Here is a 21,403-nt window from a genome sequence, read left to right as displayed (position 1 = left end):
ATTCCATTCTGTTGTTTTCAGGTCTGGAAAAAAGTCAGTTAGGATGAGCAATGACAATCAACTTCCTACAATTTTTTAATACATACTTTCCTTACTTTACTTTCCTTTTAATAGATTCTGCCTTTTAAATGCCTGCATTTAAAAAATTTCTACATATAAGTAGCAAAAACTGAGAAACTGTCTTTCAGTGGTTCTGGATTTAACCATGAAAATCAACAAGATAAGTGCAGGTGAGTGTATGAACTTTCAGTGGTCTCCTATTGAACAGGCTATCTTTTAATTATTGTTTCAATTCAAAGCCTTGTACGACTAAAACTTAAAACCACTTTTACTTAAAAATGTATGGGAAAATACGGCATACATGATACCCGTGGAAAGGTTAAACTATTATCCTACTCCCCGAGGAGAGTTATTTTATTTATATATTTATTTTGTTTTGTGTTTCCCTTATACAGTGACTTCCTGCTTCTGAGTTTGACAGTGAAATGTTTGTGGAACAACACATAAGCATTTTTAAGAATATCAGGAGAGTGTTTTCTGGGTTTTTTACAGAGTCTGAAAACACTATTACTAGTCTGTGGAAATAGAACAAGTACACGCTTACTGTACATCACTTACTTGACAATACTGTCTGGTATATGCACATATTCCATTGGAATCATCTCACGAAGCTCAGCCAATGTGTTGACGTACTGTATCTTACTGCTGAACTTAGAGCTGAAACACAGAAAAAACATATTAATTGTCCTTCATTTTTTTATGATATATTAAAAATAAATGAACGCATGTATTAAATAATTAAGCACTTTGATATTCATATTTCAATTACAGAGCTCAGTTAATCATGAGCCTACCTGAATTCTAGTGAGGCTGAAATTGAGTCCAGACCTTTGGCTCTTCCTTTCTTATGCTGAGTCACAGTATTTGGGACATTAAAAATTATAATGCCTACCTGCTAGACAATGCAAGTAGTTTTACAGTTCAAAGGAGATGTGTTACAATTCTGAAAAGAATCGAATCTCTTACAGAATACTCACAGAATATGTAAAAAGAGATGGGAAGCATTCACTTAACATAATCATAATCATCATGATGGTTATCGAGTGATCATGATGACTCAGCATTTCTATTTTACACTAACTCTCAATCCAACATAATAAAACTGAACTTCCTCATTTGTTCATATGAGTACAGATGATGTATGAGTACAGTCTATTCTTACTGCAGGGCCTTCTTATGATGAAATACCTTGTTTATTTCAGCTGTGCTAAATGACTCATTTATTGTGCTTGAAAAAGGATCACTTGGAGAAAGTAAATTGTCCACAAAACACACTTAAAAACATAAGGCTATTTACTTGCCTAACCTAAATTATTTGATATGCATGAGGTTATGAGAAATCCATCTTTCTCATTTGGCCATAAAGCAAGGCACACACACTGGAGCAGGCCAATGGTCACATTTAGGATGCCAGTATCACTCACAATCGATCTGTCAAAGCATGACAACATACAGGTAATTCTTAGCATTTTATCCAAAACGTTAATCACAGTCTGCAGCATCAGAACTGTCAGCTAAAGTAACTTCACAAGCTGCAAGCCAATCAGAAGCTTCTAAAGATGGGGGAGCAGGGCAGATTTAAAAAAATCTTTCAAAGGTTACTTTTTCCCCTTGAGGATTCTCCTGGGTCCACTAGCTCCACTACAGTGACTGACTTTTAAGTAATTCCTTCATGTAGAAGTCAATTTATGGGCCAAAGTAAGTCCTTGCTTCTTTCAGATTTTAGGAAAACATGCTGCTAATAGTCCCATTATTTACATATTTTCATCAAGTGACAAATACATTTCACAGACACTTATTTTATTAGAAATCCAATTCCTTACCTAACACAGCTCAAATGATAGATCAGTGTTAGATCCAGTCCTAAAAGAGTACCTAGGATCTCTCTCTGCTACCTCTAGTTCTTTTTTTGCTCTTTTTTCAGGCAACTGTTTGTCAGTCAAGATAAGTCCCAGACTCCACCAAATTTTCTTGACAGTTTTTGAGGTAAAACTGAGATAGGCTTGAGATTAGCACACCCTCAATGACTTGACCGTGATGTCTTTCAGATTCTTGGTTTCCACTATTTTGTCCTGCATCTCAGCTGAAATACAATTAAAATCTTGTTGCTTGCCTTTAGCTATCTTGTTGAAATCTCTGCTTGCCTTGTGACCAATTCATTTCTTACTCCAAAATTTCCACTGTGCCTGTCAGTGAATAGCTTAGAGCTAGCAAACTAAGAAACAGCTATTGGGCTTCAAACTAATCAAGTTTCTATCTCCCTAACATTGCTTATTACTGAACTGACTCTCACTTTTCATGCCTCAGGGAGTTGTTTAGTCAGCTTTCTCATAATGTTCTTCTGTCCTCAGTAAGTGTTCAAATATCTCATGTCATTTTCACAAGTCACACTGGCCATGTGTCCTGCCCACCTTTTTCACCTCCCATTTGTTCTTCACTTTCATCTTGCACAGAGACTCAATCTACTTGGCTGAAATGGAGAGTTTTAACTGGTCTCTAGTATCTCTAGTTTTATACCACTAATTTGCTTTGCCAAACTATTTAGAGCAAACAATTTCTCCTGTTGAACAATGAAAAACTTCTGCTCAGTAGAATAATTTTGAATAAATGCTAATGAATCATAACTACTATTGACAATTCCAAGTATTGTTTCTCTGTTACTCTGGTATTTTGAACTGTCACTTTCTCCTCAGTCTTAAAGATACGACATCTGAAAGAAGAAGCTCCATTATGACACTCTGCCTTTTGCACTTTGGTAGTGATGGGAGAAATCATGTTTCCCCATCCAAATGTCACCCTGTCAGGCCAGAGTACCCTGTGACAGACACCTCCAGTGTCTTCACCTGCAGTCTGGGAGTAGAACTCCCTGAGTTCTGTCATGAAGTAAGTCATTCACTGCGTGGCTTTAGTAGAAGATGCTTTTTCTCTTGCCTGAAGCAACTCCTTCTCACACCTGTCAGTCTGCTCTTAGGATTTCAGTTGCCTACTTCCCTATCTGCTTCAGCAATGTGTGAGGTTTTCAAAGTCAGTAACAAATTTTTCTGCCTTTTTACTAACCAAAGCATATTTTTTGGAACTAGAACTCCTATACATTTAAAAACTTGAGGTTGCAGGCAGTCCTCTAGTATGAGCATCAATTGATTTTTAAAAACCAGGAACTGTAGCTTAATATGGTCCTATAGCCAGGCTTTTTAAATAAGGTGATCATCATTACATAGAGTCCCATTTTCTACATGCTTTTGAGGTGGGCTCTGAACAAGATAATTTTAAGAGACTGAATTCCCAGTTCTACATAAGCATACCAGCTTACAAAACCATCCCTCTGCTGTCTGCAACTAGATACTAATTTAAATCTTTAGGAAACTGAACTGTCAAAATCCCAACATAAACTATAAAATGAGCACTCTTCAGTGAAAGATTAACAGCTATGTTTGATGATTTACGGCACTTAGGTATTTTTAGGGACAGAAAATCACTGGTATTCATTACATACCTTATAAAAGGTCGTGTCACAGCCAGAATCGTCCTGATAAACCATGATGGATGAACAATTATAAATGATTTCAGATTCTTCCGTAATCTAAGGAAAAAAGCAATAGATTCTTAAAAAGAACAGAAAACCCCACAAAAGATACAGAAAGATCATATACAGTGCACATTGGCATACAGAGGAGTAACAGAAAAAGATGGTGTTTAAAATAATGGTTATGAATTAGAAAAGAAAATATTACTTACCGTCGATCAATCATCTGGTAACATTTTTTCATCCAACCCAATCCAGGCATCCTCCTTCTTGGTGTTGCTCCATTCAAGTAGACAATCATATAGTCTTCAGCTACCATCAACTCCAAAGTACTGATCACATAGCTGGTAAAAGTACACGTCAGTGAGCACAAACTGTACATTATCTGCTTAAGCCCAAACTAAACTAGTCTAGTAGGAATAAATCAAGGTAGACTAAGCAATTTATTACAAGAGAGGCTTTTCTTTTCCTTTAAACCAAAGCAAACGTTTAGCACTGGTCACCATGGTATATGTAGATATATAACTAGAAAACCACAGTCTTACCTCTGTCTTCAAAAATATGTGGTTTCTTCACAAAAATACTGTTTCTTAGTGAGTTTTCAAATCTCACTGGTGACTTTGCTGTTTCTTAAAAAGACATCAAATCATGAGATTTTGCAAGGGAGAGCATGGCAGGACCATGTGAAGCCCTAAAAACTTCTAAACTGTTGAGAATCTTCTATTCACTATTCTAATCATCGAAGTTGATGAAGTTTGTTCAATGCAAAAATAAAAAGTGTCAGAAGATACTTGTTTAAAATTCTTGTGATCCTCACACTACTGCTACTGAGTCTGTGACTGCCAACTAAAAACACTTTGAAACTCAAGGCTACTAAAACTTGTCCATCAACCTGACTTCTGATGGGAGAAATCACTCCATGACATAACTTCTTTTTGTGAGCAAAACACTCCAAACACTCATTCATCCCACCCAGAAGAGCACACTACTCTGTCAAATGAGAGGACAATATATGCAGATGCTCCACTCAGTAGTCCCTACCTCATTTGGCATCTGTCATCATATTCAAATTGGTCTCTCTACTAACCAGCCTCAAGGCATGCCTATGTAAAAACTTGAATGAAAAACCACAAGTCACACCTTAAAAACCTGAATGCCCGAGTGCATTCACTACAAAAGGCAGTTCTATCCCTGAGCACAATGGCACCTTTCAATGTGTCTAGGAATGTCTCATGATCTAATCTGACTCTGAAATTCCTTAGGATGCAATGTCTTTAAAAGAATTGTAGGAAATCTAGTTCCCACCAGAGTGATATTTTACCTGGGCAGGAAGTAGACAGCCATTAAGTAGACCAGTTCTATGCATTTGATAAATCCCATTTAAGTCACTACACACTCAATGCATTTCACTGCTCTTTCTTACCTTGCAGTTGCGCATTCCCTGCTTTTGCCTGATACTGAGCTTGTAAAGGCTCGTGTCTAACAGTGAAATAGCAAAGCAAGGGATTGCATGGACATTTTGATGCATAAAGCTTAATCTACTGACTATTTGACAAGTTATGAAATTAGCCCTTCTCACAGGGCACAACATCTACTGCTTTAAAGGCATTTAGACACCAAACTATACAGAAGTGTGTGTAAGTACATACTAAAACACTAAAAGCCTTTCAGTTAAAGAAACACTCAGTCTCAAAAATGTTTGTTTACACTAAAGGCAAAGGGAATCGTGGATATTATGAATAATCAATTATAATAAGAATAATCATAAAGGACTATTATGACAAAAAGGAATCTCTTCTAGTTTTTTAGTCAGATCTCACTTATCTCACATACTTTCATTCAACAGCTCTTATCCAATGTAGGTTGTGTTAGATCATTTGCCATTTTAAGGATGCTGAGCTTCCTTGCAAACCTTACCTATCTAGCGATTTCTTATTATTTGATAATAACGGCAATTTCTTTATTATTTGAAAAGATGGAGAATTTTTCTCATTGACTAAACAATTTCCTCACTCTACAAGCAAAGCAATGGTTTTGTTTTCACAGTGTGATTTTTCAAGTTGAGATTCTTGTAAAAAATTTTTACTCTGTTGGCTGTTTCAGGCAGCCACAAATTAAACAGAAGAATTTTTTGTGTGATTCTGCATTATCTAGAAGGACTGCTCTAGAATACGTCTCAAACATTTTGGCCCAAATTCCATCCTTCAAAAGCAGTTTTACAGTATTAGTCAAGACAACAAATAGGAACAAGAATTGGAAATGTGAAAGGAATCCAGATGGGAAGGTAACTGCAAAACTTGGGAGCAACTGAGGACAGTTTTTAATCAGAAACTAGAGGTGGGCTATACACTACACATACATTATTATCAATCAGAAACATGCTGTATTAAAAATAGAAAGAGATCAGTGATTTGCGGGTCTCTCCAGATTGCTACATAATTCAATAGTAAAGAATAACAAATATTTAAATATATCAGTTATTGTAATATATTTAGTAAACTGTTGCAATCCCTCTACTTCTATGCAATTAATAGGCCTACAATTGGAAGAAAGGGGTGAACTGACTTCTCTTGTTGTCTCACAGAGAGCCAACAGTTCATAAGCCTTAAAATAAGCTAAGGGTTCACAGCCAACCTGAACACTTTCTTAGACTACTACTCCAAAAAAAGTGAATTATAAAACTGACTTTGGAAATAACCTCAAGCCACGTGGAAAAGGCTCTTAAGGCTTTCTCTGCAAAGTCCATTTACCACCAGCTCTATCTGAACAAGGGTCTTGGATGAAGACAAAGAAGAACTATTGAGTATCAGTCACAGTTATTCTCAGGCTCCTTCCTTCCTTATCACGTTGAAACCACTGCAGTAATTCCTGCCTACCTTTTAAATCACTGGGCAGGCATTGTGTATATCAGTTACTGTAGATAACATGGGGTTCTCAGAGGCTCTATCAGGCAAATAACAGCAGTTGTTCTGACCAGGAACTGAAGCACCCAATCTTGTTTTTCACTCATAAAGACAACGTTAAAGGCATTGGCTATCACCAAGTGCATCTTCAAGGACTGGAATTTTAAAGAGACTTTGGTCTGTGCGCTAAGTGCCCTGTAAGCTGCAAATGGCCAGGTCTCCTGCTGGCTTTAGAAATTACTTACTGGGTTTTAGCACAGAAAACACTGGACTGATTGATTTTTCAACAGCTGTAAGTGGAAGTAGCTGGAGGCACTTGAGGGGAGTGGTGCCTTCCCAATTTTTGCCTGCCAAAACAAATTGCTATTAGGAGTAATTTTCCTGTGATAAATTTGGGGTTATGTGGCCAAATTTGTGTCTCACTCAAATGGCCCCTGCCACTTCCAGATGAATCAGAAGCAGCTGGAGTCAGGAAACATACTTAGAGCTGTTTGTGTCAGTAGCTGCCATTTATCCTGTATTTTAAAAACAAGTGTCAAAAAATGGCCCTGTGACTTCTAAACACAACACAGAATATATTAAAAATATATACAATGATTGCATCATGGTAATATATAATAAACAATACACAGTGAAAAACAGTCTGATGGTCTAAGCCCTGCTTATTGTTCTCAGTGAGAGATGGAAATCACTAGTGAAACAGCAGCAAAGACTGTAGTCCCAAGAATTTGAAGATACTGCATTCCTTGACATTTAGGGAGATACTACAGTCAGATTTGGTACTGAAAAATACATCTTAATTTTAGGGGGTGAAAAGGTAAAAAATACCAAAATAATACTCCACTGAGAAGTTTATCTAAAACTACTGTTTTCCTTGTCATTCAGATCGGAGCGATGACCAAAATTATCTCTTAAGTAAAGACAGGTTACCTCTCACTGTATAATTATGAGTACTAACTCAGAAGACTCTGTCACATTGCTCACATATCACTCACAGGAAAAGGTTTTCCATGACATAGTTGTAATCAGTTCGACTGCTGTCTGGCAAGAAGCATGCCGCAAACACAATGATAGCATTCAGACCATCACCATAATATCCTGTGGAAAAAAACGAAAAGGCATTTTTACCTTTTCAAAGCCTTCTAACAGGATAAATTTAAAAAGAAGTCTCAAAGTCCAGTAATAGAGCTACTATGTCTACTGCTGAAGCAGACTGAAAATGTATGAACTATCATCAAGTGATAAGGAGGTGGGAGAGTCCGCTGAATTCTCAAAAACCACACTTAGCACACTATTAGTAAACTTTTTACAGAGACTAGTAAAAACACCTTCTAAGGCTTCTACTTAAGGTTCATTGCATCTCTGTAGCAATTATGTCCTGAATGTGTACCTCACATTGAGGAATAAGGGGCTAAAGAAAATCTCCTATATTTGCTGTCTTGCATTGTTTGACTGATGTTTAGCAAAGTCTTCCAATCCAATATCAGTTGGTTTGTGCAGCTCCAATAGTTTTAGGATATTACAATTATGACTGCATACCACTATACCTTAAGAGCTCCTGGAGACCAGTTAAATCCTTTCTTGCAAGTTTTGTATAAATTACTTTTTTACCTTGGACACTCCAGTCATCCCATACTGGCATTCTCTGGGCTGCACCCCTGCCTAATGATAGTTGTAAACCCTCAAAGCTGTAGCACTACCATTCTGGGGTCCAGGATGTTGCTTGTTACCCAAAATAAAATATTTTCTTCTTGTGATGGATTAATGATAGTTAGTCTTCTCCACAATCCTGTATTATTAATGATAAATAAAAAATACTCCTGCATTTCAGTTTGAAGTTTTGCTTAAAGGATACATGTAATCAGGAGGCAATTTATAAAGATGCTGCAGAAACGGTTGTAAATAGCACTAATGATACAGAGAGACAGAAGTTGGATATACTCAGAGAACAACTCAAAAGCCTTTCAAAAGAGTCTAGAAGAAACTGATCATAAGGGGGAGATGATCATGTTTGTGAAGGAAAGAAACTTCCATTTCCCTCAGAGACACAAACACATTCTTGACAAAAATAAAAGGATAATAGCGCAACTTACACAACCCTTACAAAAGGAGATTTTAAGACTTTTACAGTGCTTTTTTGATACCAGAGGACAGTATCCAAGTCTAACTAAAATGTAACTCAATGTAGCTCATGTAACTCCAGTCTTGTTTTTGGCACAAATTATTGTTTCAGCTAGTTTATTATGGAATTGTGCTGGGTTTGGTTGGGATGCAGTTAATTTTCTTCACAATGGCTAATAATGGCTAATAAGGGGCTATGTTTTGGATTTGCACTGAAACCAGTGTTGATAATATAGAAATGGTTTTGTTATTGCTGAGCAGGGCTCACACAGAGCCAAGGCCTTTTTCGCTTCTTGTACTACTCTCCCCCTCAGTGAGTAGGCTGGGTGTGCACAAGAATTTGGGAGGGGACACTGCCATGACAGCTGATACCAGCTGACCCAAGGGATATTCTATACCATATGGCATGATGCTCAGCATACAGGGCCATGGGGAGAAGAAGGAAGGGGGGAAGTTAGGAGTGATTGTGTTTATCTTCCCAAGTCACTGCTACTCACGATGGAGCTCTGATTTCCTGGCAGTGGCTGAACACCTGCCTGCCCATGGAAAGCAGTGAATGAATTCCTTGTTTTGTTTTGCTGGAGTGCATAGCTTTTGGTTTATCTATTAAACTGTCCTTAACTCAACCCATAAGCTTATTCACTTTTACCCTTCTGATTCACCATAGGCGGGAGTGAGTGAGTGAGTGAGTGAGTGAGTGAATGGCTGTGCGGTGCTTGGTTGCATGGCTGTACGGGGAATAAAGCAGTAAAGCAGTATTTCTTTCCCCCTCAGGTTTCAATTACAGAGGACATTTCTTTCCTTCCATAAATTTAAAAGAAAACTTTCAAAGATTTTATATCATGCTGCCATAAAGCGATAAGTCCAGCTGGCATGGGAGTTTGGTAGCAAGAGCACATTGTGGCAGGTGTGTCCACTAAAATACACAGAACAGTCTGAAGTTCATGGAAAGCAAAATGATTATGTGCAGATGCTAACTAACAACACACAGAAGAAAAACCCATAGATAAGTCTAAGCCACTTTTTCTTGAAGAGAAGGAATGTTTACCCAAGAGAGAAGTGCATTTTAATTCATCACTAGAAGGCAGTAAAGGCCATTTGCCCAAATTCTCAGCCTGTGCAAAGAGAAATATCTCTAAGAAATTTATCCATCAACGTATGTTGAAGACAATCTCATGCCTACTCTGACAAGTGTACCCTCCCCTTTCCTATTTTGTGGCTACCACATAAATTCTGCATTTGATGTTATCTGTCATTTGTCAGCGAGGAATGTTCAGTAGATCATCATATCATCAAGACTGTTTAACTTCCAATTAACTAATTTTAGTCAGAATCTATTATTAATCTTGAGGTTAAAGAAAAGATTCCTGGCTCTGTAAACACTCCACTAAAGTATTGCTAAAGCGAATTTCATACAGAATAGGCCTAGTTGCCATAATGTAGAAACTGTTTAGCTGTGCAAAGTCTTTCCACAATCCATGCAACAAAATGATTTTGGTTTCCACATCTTCAATCTGCCACTTCATAAACACAAAATTTAATCCAGTCCTTAACCTACTTTGATTGGCTAGATATGAGGCAAAATTTCCAGTTTAGACACTGGCAGCCTGAAACTCATTGTATCTCACACTCTGTCTAATGGCTAATGCCACTGACCAGCACCCTTTCAAAAGTAAAGGAAACTTAATGCTCTTTATCTTAGATTTGAGTGATCAAAAAAAAACGTCGGACATGTGAAATTTGAATTCAAATTATTTCATACTGAAAGTTGAGCTGAATTACCTAGACTCCCATTGATAACTGTGCATTATTATGTACTTCACAATTGCCATCAGAGATGTCGGCCAGAGCTACTTATTCACTCACTAAAATGGACTGGCATTTATTCTTCACAAATGCTGGTATAAACATATACATCAGCATCTAGTAGGAAACAGTTTTCACCACAAATGTATACTGACTAGTTTACAGCATAAAAAAAATATAAACACGATTAGCAAGGCCCCAAAGTATTTTGTGTTTGTTTCCTAAATTATGCCATCTGTGTCTGTTTGCTAAACTGTGTCTGAGGTGTCATCATATTCATAAATCTTTGATGGTGGTGTGGTAGTACAATAATGCTTGGAGGTTTGAACATCTTCATTAATTCTAATTAAACCTTCTGCACACTGGCCACCATTAGTATCTGTAAGCATTTCTCTGCTTTTAATGTTAATGTGCAAATTTGAGGGCCACATCCTCAGGTAATATAATTAACCATAATTTATTTATGTCACTTTTACCAGACAAGAGATTCAATACTGAAAATATACTGGGAAAAATGGCTGACCTTTAAATGATGTTACAGATCAACAACACTGTGACAAAAGCATCCTCATATAAACTCACAAATCTCACCTCTGAGAGGCTGAGTTGCCTACCTCAGGTTTTGCAGGAGTAGAACAACTCATCCTTACACAATACTTTACTTAACAGATAGTAAAGAGTGTCCCTGAAAGATACACAGTCCAAAGATAATCTAAACCTGAGACAAATTGGAAAAGGCACTTAGAAAGCTTTGTTTCTCTTTCTTCTGGTAATATCTAGAGTAATATTTAGCCATTCTTATTAATTTATACAGAAGTGTACCAGTAACAACAGAACTACAAATTCTCCAACTTATATTCTGTGATTCTGTGATTCTCAGAGAAGGCTGGGGAGCAGATGAGCAAATTAGATAATATAACAAGCATACGAGGTCATTTTCCTACTTTAAATGGGTTTTTTGATATGTTATTTGATTTTCATTAGCAAATTATGTGAAAAAACCCATAAACCAGTTCCTGGTGAAATGCTGCCAATAACTATTAATGGCAGAAAAACAGCATAAGGAGCTTAGCCAGATGAATGAAAGCCCCAGGGAAAATTGTATCTTTTCTTTTGCCACTCTACTTCCTCGTGCAAAAGATTTTGTCAAAACCCACAGAATAAAGTTTTCAAAATTTTATTTTGCTGTAGGTCAAAATTTTTTAACTTGTTCAAGACAGTTTTAGCCTACAATGACCAGATTGTTCCTGACACATGTATGTCAGTTTGCAGCTCCTGAAATAGCTTTGACTGTAAAATACTTATTAGTCATTGCCACAATGAATTGAAAGCCAAGTTGATTTTCAGCCAAGGCTGAAAAATAAAATTCTCTCTCCCCTTGCCAGTATGATAATGGAACAAAACCAGAAATCATGATCAATAAAGCATGATTTTTTTACATCAATTTAAAAAATGCTTATAAGCTTTTCCTACCTCCGTGTGAAATGACCTTTTTGTATGGTTCAATGACTTTCATATCAATTCTCTGTTCTTGTTCTCCAATAACAACCGTTCTCCATAACCTGTTGTCCTCTCGCTCCTCTTCAGCAGTGTACTCTGGAATTGATTCAGATTCCTCCTGGGAAGCATCCTTAGTAGCAGTCTGCTCCTCTGAAAAACAAAATTGTATATATTACCTCCTCCTGTTAAAGCTCTAAATACTGTTGCTGTTACATACACTTGAAATGAATGACTGAAATTAACTCAACTCTTACAGTACTGGTGTAAGTAACAGCAGAATGTGATCATCTGACAGTCAGTCAATGAGAAGTTCCCATTTTTTAAGACTTTTCATTATTACAAACATAAGAAGAACAACAGCAACTATCACTGTGAGGAATTTGGGGTTTTTGTTTTTGCATCCAGTTGTAAAACTGAGTAGCTGCTCATTAGTTACTGCACTGTAGGCTCTTCAAAATGTTTGTGTTGCAGGTATAAGAACTATGCTAAAAAAAAAAAAAAACAAAGGAAGAACTAGAAGAACTACAAGTGAACACAGGAATTCTTCCTGTCTAGAAAGGAATTACCAGAGAGCTATAGCTTCTCAACTTTTTCCCAGTTTGTTTTCAATCTCTTCACATTCACTACCAGGAAATATGAAAAACACCCATCTTCCTCTGCTTCAGTCATGCTGATTTCTCATGTAAGCACAGTAGTTGCTTCCCCCAAAGACTGTGGCTGAGGTTAAATACCAGTTCTCTCACAGATGTGAAGTACAGAGCAGCCACGCAGTCTGACCTGTTCTACAAGCACCCTTGAGAGAACAGGCACATATAGTCCACAGGCACAATGACCACAGTAAATAAACTGCATGGCTGACAAGTGACTAAGAAGTCTCAAACACAGCCTCTCTGCTGGATACTCTTGGTTTCATAACAACTGTGATGTAATTAATAAAATCTACATTTCCATTGCACATGGACGAGATGCTTCTTAACTGCTTTCCAGTTTTTCAAATTTAATGGCTGTTTACAGGGAAAGTGACCAGAAAAGTGATTATGCCCACAGCTGGAAATACTTTTTTCCACTCTATAGTTATTGTTACAATACACTGTGTTTTCCATGGGGGGAAAACAAATTCCTCTTATATGCATTATACATATTTGAAGTAAATTGATCTTTTTAAAGCATTATTCCGCCTGTGCAGTCATAAGAGCAGAATTTTGTTTGCAAATCAGTGAGGTAACAGTAAACAAAGATACAGTGAGATACATAATGACATACAGGTGTGTCCTTAAAAAGCTGCAAACATACTATTTGAAAATACCAAAGATATCTATGAGAATTAAGAATAAACTAAAAGAAGTAATTTTAATTGACAATGTTTCATAGATGTCCTCAAACCTCTCTATGTTTTGGGTTATCTACAGATGCATCTGGTTAATGCTGCTTCTTGAACTACTCATACAAATTGAAGTATATGATCTTAAAACACATTAGTTTATTGTAAAAATTAAATCAATTATCTTTATGAAATCAGGACTATGATGTACTGTGTTTATACCACATATGTTTACATAGAACTTTTAGGCATATACACATATGTGTACTAACTCTTAAATTGTAAAACTGATTTCTCCATTAAAACCTACCAATAATTTCACAAAATTTGTTAGAAATGCCAAGTACCCCTAAGTACAGAAAACAAAAGCTTTTAAAAAAATATATATTAGGTTGAGCACATATTTTTTAGTTTTGTTACAGTATAACTAACAAAGTCTGAACTTCTACTGATGCCTATCTTGTATTTTCTGTCCCTAATATGATGTATTGTTAGGGAATTACACCAACAGAAGACCTCCCTCTAGAAAGAGCATGACTGAGGCAGAGAACTCTAGCTGGTAGAACAGCTTTAGTGAAAAGAGGCTGGGCTAGGTAACTTGCAGACTAGTGCTGAAATGGTGTTTCATGATGATGAACGACTAAGATCCTGATAAATCTTACAATGCTGAAATCAGATACATGAATATTTTTTGGTAGAAATTATATAAGACTGCCACTTCCTGATGAAGTAGCTCTATATACTGCCTGGAGTGTTGATTTTGCAGAGAAAGACGCATCAGCGTGCAATTCAGAAAGGATATAAACATCTGCAGACAAAATAATAAAACACTTTCACTTTAAAAATAATGCTGATTTAGGGGCAAGCCTTCACTGATATTCATGTATGGTTTTCAGAAATGCAATTTGTATGCCATCTAAAGCAATAATAAAAAAAAATTATTTCAGAAACTAGCATGGGTTCTGAAAAACAATGTTTAAATGTATGGTATTAGTGACAAAAAGAAAATCACCCTGTGAAACTGATGATCAACCAATCTCTAAACAAGTCAGGTGCTAGTTTGAGACAAGTATTTTTGTATTTCTGCTCTCATCTATTTTCTTGCATATTGCAGTTATGATGATTCTTCTTCACCATTCTTTTATACAAATGGGTTTCAGTATTACTTGTAATACAGACCCACCAGTTTTTCAGTGACGAGGTGGACTCCTGAACCATGATAATAGTCTTGCTTTTCTTTGTTACATTTTATAGCTTAAAGGATCCTTCAACAGCCTCATCATGACAAGTTAAAAATCACTGTTCTCTATGGTCTCAGCAGCCATGTCTTCTCAGCAGTTACTTTCCTGGGTTTGGCAACAATTAGAAACATTAAACTGTGGGAGACTGTGAGTGCTGGTAACATCAGAGCGCATACTAGTTAATGGTAGAGTACAAAAGTACAAAGATAACAAAGGCTATTTACCATGCAGTTAAACCATCTGCACTTTTCTTAAGACTATAATCTTAGCAATCAGATTCACATTATATATAGCCAACTTTTTTTATTGCTGGCTTCTTTTGATAAAATGTTGCCTTTTTTTTCCTTTTCTACTCTCTGTTCAAGGCTCATCTAAGTGGAACACATTTTTGTTACTAATTATGTCTAAAAACAAACTACACAACTGCAAAAATGTCACCAAAAACCCAGGGACCTTGAGCTCTTCCCATAGGAGTTCAGGGTAACTTGTCCAACTTTAAGAACTGAATGAACCATCACATTTAGAAAGCAGCAAACAAAATCCACTGGGAAGAAATGCTTGCCATAAATACAACTGCCACCAAAATAACTAGAGTTGAATTTAATTATTTGAGGGCTTAAAGGCAAAATCTGTTCTACTGCAGGCAGAGATTTTTTTTTCTCTCTCACACGGTGGTCACAACAGTCTAAGCATGTGAGCTTGTGCGTGCGTGTGTGTGTGTGTGTATTAGTTTTAACCTTTGCTATAAAATCTTCTAACCATCAAGCACCTCATCTCTGTGCTCTGCATCTACCCATAAGGATATCGGCCTTCTAATGAGAAGTGGCATTAGAGATGCTCATGCATGACTGAGTACACAGTAATGCCTCTTTGGCAATTTCACTTAAAATGATGCAACTGTTCTTGTACGCTCAAGTGACCTCACTAGCATTAGAGAACGTAAATGTATGGGAAATTTCAGTTTAAATTGATCCAGTTTTTAAAAGAAGTTTCTTTCTGCTGTATGTTATAAAATGATTACACTCCTTTTTCCCTCAAATAGCTTATGATATGTATTATTACATCAGTGATTATAGTTCTTGTATGTTTTATGAGGTACCAGCAAGGAATGAAAGTTAACATCCTATTTTGTACATCATGAGAGTAAGTGAAGTGAGTTAAACAGTGTAAAACACTTTAACATCATATTTCTATGAGAGAAAATTATTAATATGTGAAGGAAGAGTGAAGATTCTCATTGCACACTTCAGGGTGTATCTTACTGCATGGCTAGTTCTGCTGAGAAACAATATTTAAATTACTGGAATGAGGAATCCTGTTGCTCCACCACCTGAGCTAGCTTTATCATGCTATGCATACAACCTTCCACATGTCAGCTTTCCAATCACACACAGGAATAAAACGTCGACATTTCTTCCCAACAAAAGACCTCTCAGCACATAGTGTTTACCTCACTCATACACTGCAAGATCTTCAGTGCACCTTATGTCAGCCAACACATTGCACAAAATTATGTTCCCAAGCACTACTGATGTAACTATAGGCTAGAGCTGCCCAGAGCTGCACTAAGCTGCAGATAGCTACAGCTTTCTCTACAACAAAGATCACTTGCTTTCTTCTGGATTTCAGACAAGTCCTGTAGTACTGGACAAAGATGGGACTTTGTATTTGATTCTCTCTAGGTAGCTGCTCTTATTTTATTAGATCAGCTGTACTATTTTTTTCTGCATTCTAAAAAAGTAGAAGTGTACTATTTTACACAGGTGGAAAAAAAGGTTAAAAAATAGCAGACAGTAAAAATAACATGGATGCCTAGGATTAACTCTAAAATACTTTAACCATACTGATGACCTGACAGACATGACACTGGTCATGTAAGCAGCTAAAAAAAACCAAAAAACAAAAAAACACAACCCACACCAAAAAACCCAAAACAAACAAAAAAAACCCTCTACATTTTCAATCTTAAATATTACCTTGTCCAGTGTATTCAAAAGAGTCTGCTTCATCAGGAGTGTCAAGGTCGTCTACATTGATGTCAATTTCATCTGGTGTATCCAAATTGTCATCAGAAAGTACAGACCCTTCACTCTGGTCCAAAGAGAGGTTGATGTTTGGAGCAGTGAGCTTTATCCTTCTAGGTTGGGAACCATTCAGATCAAGAGAATTGGGAGGTTCTTTAAAAAAAAAAAAAAAAAAAAAAAAGAAGAGGAGAGAAGAAACTTTATCTACTCCACACACAGTTCATCTCCCATACACTTAAAAATCACTTCAAACACACTGGGACAGATCAATTTTAGTAACATCATGACATTTAAGACCACCTAACACAAAACACAAATATCAACATTACTATTTAATGAAATAAAACACGCATTTACAGGAACAGCAGGTGTAGCTCAGAGCTGCTAAATTATAAAAAATCCATATTTTTTTGCAATCATCAGACAAAAATCAGGTATTGAACATGCTCCGAGCAAACTGTTTAAGAATTTAAAGAGCAATATTCAAGTCATTTTAGTTATTAACCAAGACAATGCTGTGTCCTGGGAAAATTCACATGAGTGAAATCCCCTTTAAATATTTATTTTCTTACGCACTTGATGCTGTTTGAATGGTGCTGATTTGCAAGTAGTTATGTCTTTAGTTTTAACTATGCAATATCTTAACAAAACAATAGAAATAAAAAAACTCCTGGAGTCTCTTAATCAGTCTTAAATAAAAATAGTCTTCAACAAGACAAAAACAAGGTATGCCTTTGCTCCTTGCCTGTACGTTGTGTGGCCCATTACAAGCTGTTCTAACTTAGTTCACTTAGACAGTAGTCAATTACGAAGTAAATAATACAGATTATTAAAATTTAACAAGGGCTAAACAAGTGATAACAATGCAAAAGAAAAAATGTCACACTACAATTATTATTTCTCAGGTGAAGAAAAAAATTGACTAAATAAAACAAACTTAACACTTTTTTCTTTTTGACACTGAACTGATTCTTTACCAGTACAGAAATATCTTTCTCACTGCATAATTAAATGCCATGGGAATAAGATACAATTAAGAAAATGAGTAAGAGCTTCTCTCACCAGGTCTCATCTCTGTAGAACTGGGGCTTAGTACACCCTCAGCTAAGGGGATGTCCATTCCCACATCCTCTTGTACCAACCTAAGAGGTTAAATAACAGAGTAAAATATTAAAGAGATGCATGGGTTGACCTTGGTATCAATACAGCTCATATGATATTACAGGGAACTAAAATTTCCTTCAGCCAGTTCAGAAGTCTGATCACAAAACTGATGTGAGAAATAAACACAGCTGTTGTAATTGTACTTCCCCATAATTTATGCAAACTCCTGTAGAGCCTTTGGAGACTAGAGGGCACAGATACCCAGTTTTACTTGTATCAAAACATAGCACTGAATAATAACAGGTTCACAAACAGCAGTGTTTCTCATTTTATGCAAATGAAGTTGGTCTTTTGTCGTCCAGCAAACTAGATACATGATTGCAGGAAGCTTCGGCTACTCTCTGTAAAACAGTATATTCATGACTGTATATACAGTTACTGTACAGCAAAAATGAGATGAGTGGGTTTTGTCATTCCTTTGGTATCAATCGTATTTTAGGACAATTCTGATGCAAATTAATAATACTAAAGCAGTTGATGTACTGCACTGAAAGAGTTCAGAAAGTACAAATATGAGAACCAAAACTACATCACAGATTTTCAGACTAATATGTTGCAAAATATCCTACCTAGATTCCATTTTTAGGATGATACTAAGAAATTACATTTAACTTTCATACATACATAAGAAAAGGAAAAGGCATTACATGGTGAAAATAGCAACAGAGGTGGTTGAATGCTTAAAGAAATTGAACAGATTTCATGTCTATTCGCTATTCAAGTATTTTACAAAATACTGGAAGGATGGTTCAACTGCAAATAGAAAACAACATTTTATATTTTCAGGACACTCTTGACACCTTCCAAACCATTTGCACTGAAAATGTATGACTTCAAGAGAGCTTCACTTGCTTTACCAAAATAACTGCATTACTGTATAAATTATCTTACTATTCCAAAGTGTCTAATTTTTCCCCCCAAAAAATCTGAAGAATTGACCATTTTTACACTTTGACTAACAGAACTCTGATGAGTTCAAAAGTACTTTTCCCTGCCCCAGCATCAGCTAGCTATGTTCTGAATGATTCAGCTGAATGGATCTGAAGAGGCTGGGCTTGTTGCCCCTGTAGTTTCTTCCTACCCTCACTTTCCCAATGAGAAGGACTCTTCTGGTCAATCACTCTATCAGGGTATGAGCCAAGTTTCTGTGATTTCTTTTTAATTTCATACAAATTAAACGTAAATGTGTATATGTAGGCCTGCCAAAGTCTTTACTGTGCTAAAAGTTGAAAAAGATCTTTAACTCAAGCCCCATGTCATCAAATTTCCATTACAGACAGGGAAACTAGTGAACTCTCACATTTCTGTGAGGCCATAAAGAATACAGAAAATTTATAATAATAATAAATAATAATATAATAATGGCCAGTCTTCGCGAGCGAAGATCCGGGGAAGGTCTTTACACCTTCCAGCCTGCGCATTGGATTTTTTAGGTGAGACACAGTGTGCGCGGAACTGAGCCCACCCTTTAATCCTAAGGTTCATCTGCCGGGGCCAAGCGAGCTTGGACGGTGGCAGCGAGGTCCTTAGGACGTAGGTGGGTTGCCTTTAAGGGCTAACGAGCCCCACCTGCCCGGGAGTGGCCCTGACCGGGAATCGAACCCGGGCCTCAGCGGTGACAGCGCCGCGCCCTTACCACTAGACCACCAGGGGCTCCACAGAAAATTTAATGCTATGGTTAAACACAGTTGTGCTGCTTAACTCATAACCCAGCCTTGTCTCTCAATAAAAACTGGTTCTACTAATTTTGATTTTACCCCTACATACTCTATAGTATACCTTTCACAAGTACAGAGATGAACAGCTTAATAACTTTTACAAAACATGCCAATTCTGGAATATGTTTAATTACTGTCAAATAAGGCTTGAATAATCTTTCTTTTTGGATACACAAAAGAACGGTGAAAAAACCTGAACAAAGTATTCTCCTCATGAGTAAAATAATGGCCAAAATTGTCTGTAAGGTACCATTCCCTTTTTTTTTTTTTTTCCCCGACTTTGTAGAATTATCTGTGTTCAGAAGCACTCAATACCATTACAATTTACTTAGAAAATAAATCAGTAGAGCGTTTGGCTTTTTTCTGGTCTCTATTCAATTCATAGTAAAATACATGTAATGAAATATGATTCATTCATCTGAACTTACCATAGGAAAATTTGAATTCTGAAGAAGTGCTCTAAGTAACAGTCAGCTAAGGTAAGAAACCAGAATGGTGGAAAGAGTTTGGAGAGAGGATGAATACTTCTAACCCATTTTAAATTCAGATTAACATGGTATTTGGCACATTATTAACCTTTCTAAAAATAAAACTATAAGAGTTCTTTTGTTAAAGGAGCTCAGGACTAGTCAGACAACAACTTATGGGTACTCAAAGGTTTATATTTTGGTTGGACAGAACAGGGTTGTGATACAGTCACATAAACCATTATTTTTTAATATTTCTTACAGCCTCAGCAGACCAAATGGAAATTCCTTACTGAACAGGCTCTGGAAATTACTGCAGAGCATTATTTGAAAGGAAACACTCAAAGCTGTGTGAACACTACGATACAGGAGAATAGTAAATTTTCAGGCTTTCTGTATTAAAAAAAGACACTATTCTCTGCATAAAATAAAAATGTTTGAAAAGAATGAAGATTGTCTCTGTACGATAAGAGCATGACCAAATTTATATACTCTATCCCTACAGAAACAGTGATAAACATCATATGGAAAAAGCAATTTCATACAAACCATTAATTCACAAATTTAGAGTTGTCTAAAATTTTTGCAATGCCTGGGAAAGAATTTTTCTAAGTCATGACACTTCTGGGAATGCATTAAAACTGCTTTTGTCTCTGAGGCATCTCTATTAGCTGCTTTCTGCAGAGTCTCTTACACTTTAACAACAAAAATTTGAAATGTTTTTCTGCTTTCACTGGGACCACTACAGCTAAGTTATACCAGAATTTTATATCATAGTTGTGTTTAAAAGAAGACTACATTTCTAGGGACTGAAAGATATTTGTGTTTCAATTTTCGCTAAAATACAGCTACAGGCAGTATACTACAAAATACCCGTCACTTAGGGATTACAGTTAAATAGGATAAGAATTTATCTGAGAATCTCTAATTTTATTTTGTTGGAAGAGTGTTGTTATTGTCAATAATCCATATTGTTCATATTGGGATATTTCATTTGGTCTGTGGTCCTGAAAGCTCTGGGTCAAAGCAGGCATTTAAAAATCAGTTTAAGTCCAGTACTAAAAGTATTGTTTACACTGTGTTCTCCATTGTATCTTCAGTCACATAAAAGATGCTATCATCTTTCAGAAGATTTTTAACAGAAATTAAAGTCCTGTGGGGTTTTTCTGTTTGTCTGGGGATTTTTGTTTGTTTGTTTCTTTTGGGGTTTGGTTTTTTTTTTTGAGGGAAGTGTGTATGTGTGTCTTTTTTTTGAATGTTTTTGGTTTTGTTTTTTTAAATTGTGTCTGGTTCTTACTTACTGTCAAATATAGTCAACAGGCTTTTTGGAGAAGAGTCTGACTTGGAAGCTAGTCTTATTTTTCCAGATCCCCTGTGCTTTAGCCAAACAGGTTAAACAGTCCTTGCCAGACATATATGCCTTATGTTTGGTGAAACTTCTTATTTTTTAAATGCCAAGTAACTATTTGTTCAGTCATAAAATAGGCAATACAGGCATATGTCAAATCTCGTGTGGTTTAGAAAGCTAGTCAGTGAGTATGACTTCTGTGACACT

At 36.4% G+C, this 21,403-nt stretch overlaps 1 protein-coding gene across 5 annotated transcripts in view; it reads right to left on the bottom strand.

Moving 5' to 3' along the window:
- Positions 1-21,403, bottom strand: part of PRUNE2 (prune homolog 2 with BCH domain) — a 137,112-nt gene that overhangs the window by 8,641 nt on the left and 107,068 nt on the right. For all 5 annotated transcript variants that reach the window (XM_050329682.1, XM_050329681.1, XM_050329679.1 and 2 more), the window contains 7 exons: positions 17,562-17,641; positions 16,452-16,652; positions 11,887-12,063; positions 7,482-7,584; positions 3,796-3,927; positions 3,554-3,640; positions 619-717 (listed from right to left, as the gene is read on the bottom strand). In XM_050329682.1, the coding sequence (XP_050185639.1) occupies positions 619-717; positions 3,554-3,640; positions 3,796-3,927; positions 7,482-7,584; positions 11,887-12,063; positions 16,452-16,652; positions 17,562-17,641 (879 nt within the window). The remainder of the gene's footprint in view (positions 1-618; positions 718-3,553; positions 3,641-3,795; positions 3,928-7,481; positions 7,585-11,886; positions 12,064-16,451; positions 16,653-17,561; positions 17,642-21,403) is intronic.

This window comes from Myiozetetes cayanensis, unplaced genomic scaffold, assembly GCF_022539395.1.
Source record: "Myiozetetes cayanensis isolate MyiCay16 unplaced genomic scaffold, myiCay2020 scf4, whole genome shotgun sequence".
NCBI classification, from domain to species: Eukaryota; Metazoa; Chordata; class Aves; order Passeriformes; family Tyrannidae; genus Myiozetetes; species Myiozetetes cayanensis.
Note: the sequence above shows the minus strand (reverse complement) of the source record. Positions and strands in the feature narration are given on the sequence as shown.